General features: G+C 35.7%; 1 protein-coding gene across 1 annotated transcript in view; it reads left to right on the forward strand.

Moving 5' to 3' along the window:
• The window catches only part of LOC105557597 (glycine-rich cell wall structural protein 1.0-like), a 6,489-nt gene extending 5,834 nt beyond the window's left edge, over positions 1-655 (forward strand). Inside the window, exons 5-6 of the mRNA XM_012004873.1 lie at positions 3-375; positions 502-655. Of these exons, the coding sequence (XP_011860263.1) occupies positions 3-375; positions 502-655 (527 nt within the window). The remainder of the gene's footprint in view (positions 1-2; positions 376-501) is intronic.
• The last annotated feature ends 3,222 nt before the right edge of the window (positions 656-3,877 follow it).

The following is a 3,877-nucleotide window of genomic DNA, read 5'->3' on the forward strand; positions in this document are numbered from 1 at the left end:
AGGAGGCGGCGGTGGTATCATCATAGACCACGGAGGCCATGGCGGCGGCGGCGGTGGTTTTGGAGGTGGTCATGGAGGTGGCGGCGGTTACGGTGGTGGAGGTGGCGGCGGCGTCGTCAGAGACGGTGGAGGACATGGCGGCGGTGGCGGCGTTGGAGGAGGTGGTGGATACGGAGGTGGACATGGAGGTGGCTTCGGAGGTGGCCATGGCGGTGGATTTGGAGGAGGAGGTGGATATGGAGGCGGCGGCGGTTTTGGAGGTGGCCATGGGGGCGGTGGACATGGCGATTTCGGGGGTGGACACGATATCGGCGGCGATGATCATCATATTGGCTCCGGCGGTTATGGCAATAGTATATCTGATTTTGGTAGCAGGTAAATATCAAATTAAGATAAACGGATTAGGTTGAAAGAGGCAATAATCTTAGAAAAGGAATGCAAAAAATCTCAATCATTGTACCTTGTACGTAATATAGCATTTTATGTTGATGTATCTTTCAGTGGTCATGGCGGAAGTAGTTACAGTTCTGGTGGTGGCTTCGATTCCTATTCAAGCGGCCACGGCGGCGGCGGCGGCGGCGGCGGCGGTGGCGGTGGCGGTGGTTACGGTGGGGGCCATAGTGGTGGTTTCTCCGGTTATCACAAAAAGAAATAAAAGTGATAGTATTGTAACCAAAATGTTGGGCATTGCAGACATTTGTAGCTGCACATTGGCATATTTTTAATTCGTAGTTTCGATCAATTAACAGAAATTTTTTAAATCTTCGATAGAAATCGTAACGCCACTTTCATTATGTGATATACGGTAATACGCAAAAAAGGATTTAACATTTCTTTTTATTTACTTTGTATAAACTTATAAGGCAATTTTTTTTGCGGGTTTTTTAATTGCTATTAGTCATTTTTTATGGATAACGATGCCAATAGAGATATATTGAAGGAGACTATTTTACTGACTTTACAACAGATTGTTACGCGACAAACAGACAAGTAATGAAATGACAACGAACGCAACTGATAGACATAATTGAAATTTACATTTTTCTACAAAGTTACAGACACGATATAGACAGTTTACATCGACTCATCGGAAACAGTTTCTTTAAATATCTGGTCAAAGTACAGTAAAAAATTAATCTGACGAAATAACTTATTTTTCTGTGGATTATTATATGTCAAAAATAGACGTGGACTTTTGACTACTTAACTACTACATTTGACGCTGTAAAAACTAAACTCGACAATTTGTTTACAATTGTTTACAACATAAATACAGTAAATTATTGATTTACATACGCGCTGACTTGACTCAACTATTTTTTCCACAGATTTATGTTATGACATGAAAAATCATTACAGAAGTGAATAACTCTGTGTAAATATCATTTGAATACTCGACTTATTGACAGCAAATCGCGATTTGTGTGTGTGTATATATATATATGTATACACACAATACCGTGAATTATAATAAGATATGTTTAAATTCGATATACATATGTACCGGATTTAAACATCTTATCTCTTTAATTTCGGATTTAAACATCTTATTATAATTGACGTTATTGAATCCACTGTTGGAGATTTAGAAATAGGCATAATAGAAAATGAGAATATTAAAAATTTAAATTGAAATGAGTGATAAAAAAAAGATTTTAAGACACTTAAATTAGTTTGTGATAAAAGCTGTCGAGCGCAATAATTCATGTGATTACGATACTGTTATACATTTTATATTTTTTATATTTTTTGTACCTCATTGTTAAACCCGGCTTGCACCTCAATTTAGACCTTCACGTGCCTTGCTCACCAGCACTTTAGAAATAATATATAATTTTTGCGATCAAAGTAATATTATATTATAAAGTGTATTTGTACATATAAAACATCTTGTAAATAGAGCATTGTATTATGATGTTTCAATAAAGTTTTTATATGTTTTTAATATACTATTTCTTCTTCGTAATGAGAGAGTTTATTCATGAGAATCAATTCATTATAGTAATTATCCCAGAGAACATTACGTCGTCTTGAAGACATCTTAAAGACGTCTTGAACAGTTCTAAGACGTCTTATGAAGTTGTCAAAAAGACGTCTTTTTGTTTCTTATGTCCCGACTTTTGATGTCTTTTAGATTTGTCTTTAAGATGTTTTGAAAACAAATCTAAAAGACGTCCTCGAGACATGTATTATGAGGCATATCGACTGATCTCTTTCGCAAAGTCGTATCTCGATATTACGCAATTTCTGGTTTTTGTACTTAGGCCGCGGTCAAGTGGATGTCGAAGAGTTATTTCCTCTTCTATAGGAATGAGAACTAAAAGCTTCTCTTGGAAGTCGTGATTACTACTTTTAGGACTCCTAGTATGCTAAGGATTATTTTCCTAAAATTCTGCCGTTGAAAGACCTCCTTATCCTATTCTTCAACGATTTTTAAATACGAGTTGCTTTTAAGAATTATCTCCTCCTAGCGGATTAATTTATGAATCTTTTGTGTTGAAAGTAATCGATACTCTATCAGTACCCATACAACACAAAAGCTTGCAACAACATTGCCGCAACATTGCAACATTGCATCTTGCAGTGTAATGGTATATATGTATGTACATAGATATTGCAGAGACATTATTTTACAATATTACTTTAGTAATGTTGTAGCAATATTATTTTAAAATGATACAATTATGTTTGTATTATGTATATTATTTCCTCATATCACTTTTATAGTTTACTAGAAATGACAAAACGCGCGCCTCGCGCGCGCAGTTTGTAATTGAGCATTGTATGTTTTTAAGAATTTGTATACATGCAAAGAAGTAATTGTATGCGCAACGTCAATTTAAAATAAAAAGTAATTTATCACTCACTGATACGATTCGCAACAGCAGAGTTGTACATCATTAACTATACATATATGTTAAACTGTAAAAATACAAATATGCATATGATTATTATATGTAGACTAATCACGTAAAATTAAAATTATTTTATTAAATATATTTTATGTTTTATATTTTGTAAAATAGGTAATTATTAAAATAATTATATAGAATACTGAAAAAGTCTTTCTTTTAAATATAAACTCACAAAATTTTATATGTATGGTTTTGTCTCTAACACTTATTCGAATCCTCGTTCGAATCGCTTGAATAAATAAAATAAAAGCACAGAACAGATGATTCATTTTGCACAATTAGCAAATAATAAAAATGTAAGACACTTACCTCACGCTTTTTCCGCTGTTGCCCTATGCCTCCAATGCCTCCTCCTTCTCTCGGATTTTCTTGTTGCACTCACACAACACTCACTCGCGAAAATCATCGATCGCGCGAAATTTCGGACACTCCCGTACGCGATGTGAAATACTGCGAAACGAACGAAATATTATTAACAAATATCGCGTGATTTTCTGTCATACAAATTACTCGAACTAACAACTTGCATTTTCGATTTGGAAAAATGGATAAATCACTTTTGAATTGGCGATATAAAATGCAACGTGAGCATCGAAAGCATAATCTGCGGTGAAGAAGTAGTTATTAGTCCGCAACGAAACGATATTTTACAATCTTTGTAATTCAATTTAATTCTCGAAATAAATTATGTGAGCAAAATTTCCAGCGATCAATCTTCCAGCAATCAATAGCGTTTTATCCTTATATTCATCGCGATCGAGTCTTGGAAACTAATAACGCAAAAGTAATAACACGCACGGAGCGACTCTTGCCACTGCTTGCCGGCTCGACGTTCGGCGAGCGAGTGATATCGCGGCGACCTTTGGATACACAATGGCATGCACACATCATACGTCACCGCGCCGAAAGAAAAACAACTACGAAAGTTGAGAATTCGAGCCACGCAAAAACACAATAGATTG

This window comes from Vollenhovia emeryi, unplaced genomic scaffold (assembly GCF_000949405.1).
Source record: "Vollenhovia emeryi isolate VEMERY1.0 unplaced genomic scaffold, V.emery_V1.0 DF939448.1, whole genome shotgun sequence".
Classification (NCBI taxonomy): domain Eukaryota; kingdom Metazoa; phylum Arthropoda; class Insecta; order Hymenoptera; family Formicidae; genus Vollenhovia; species Vollenhovia emeryi.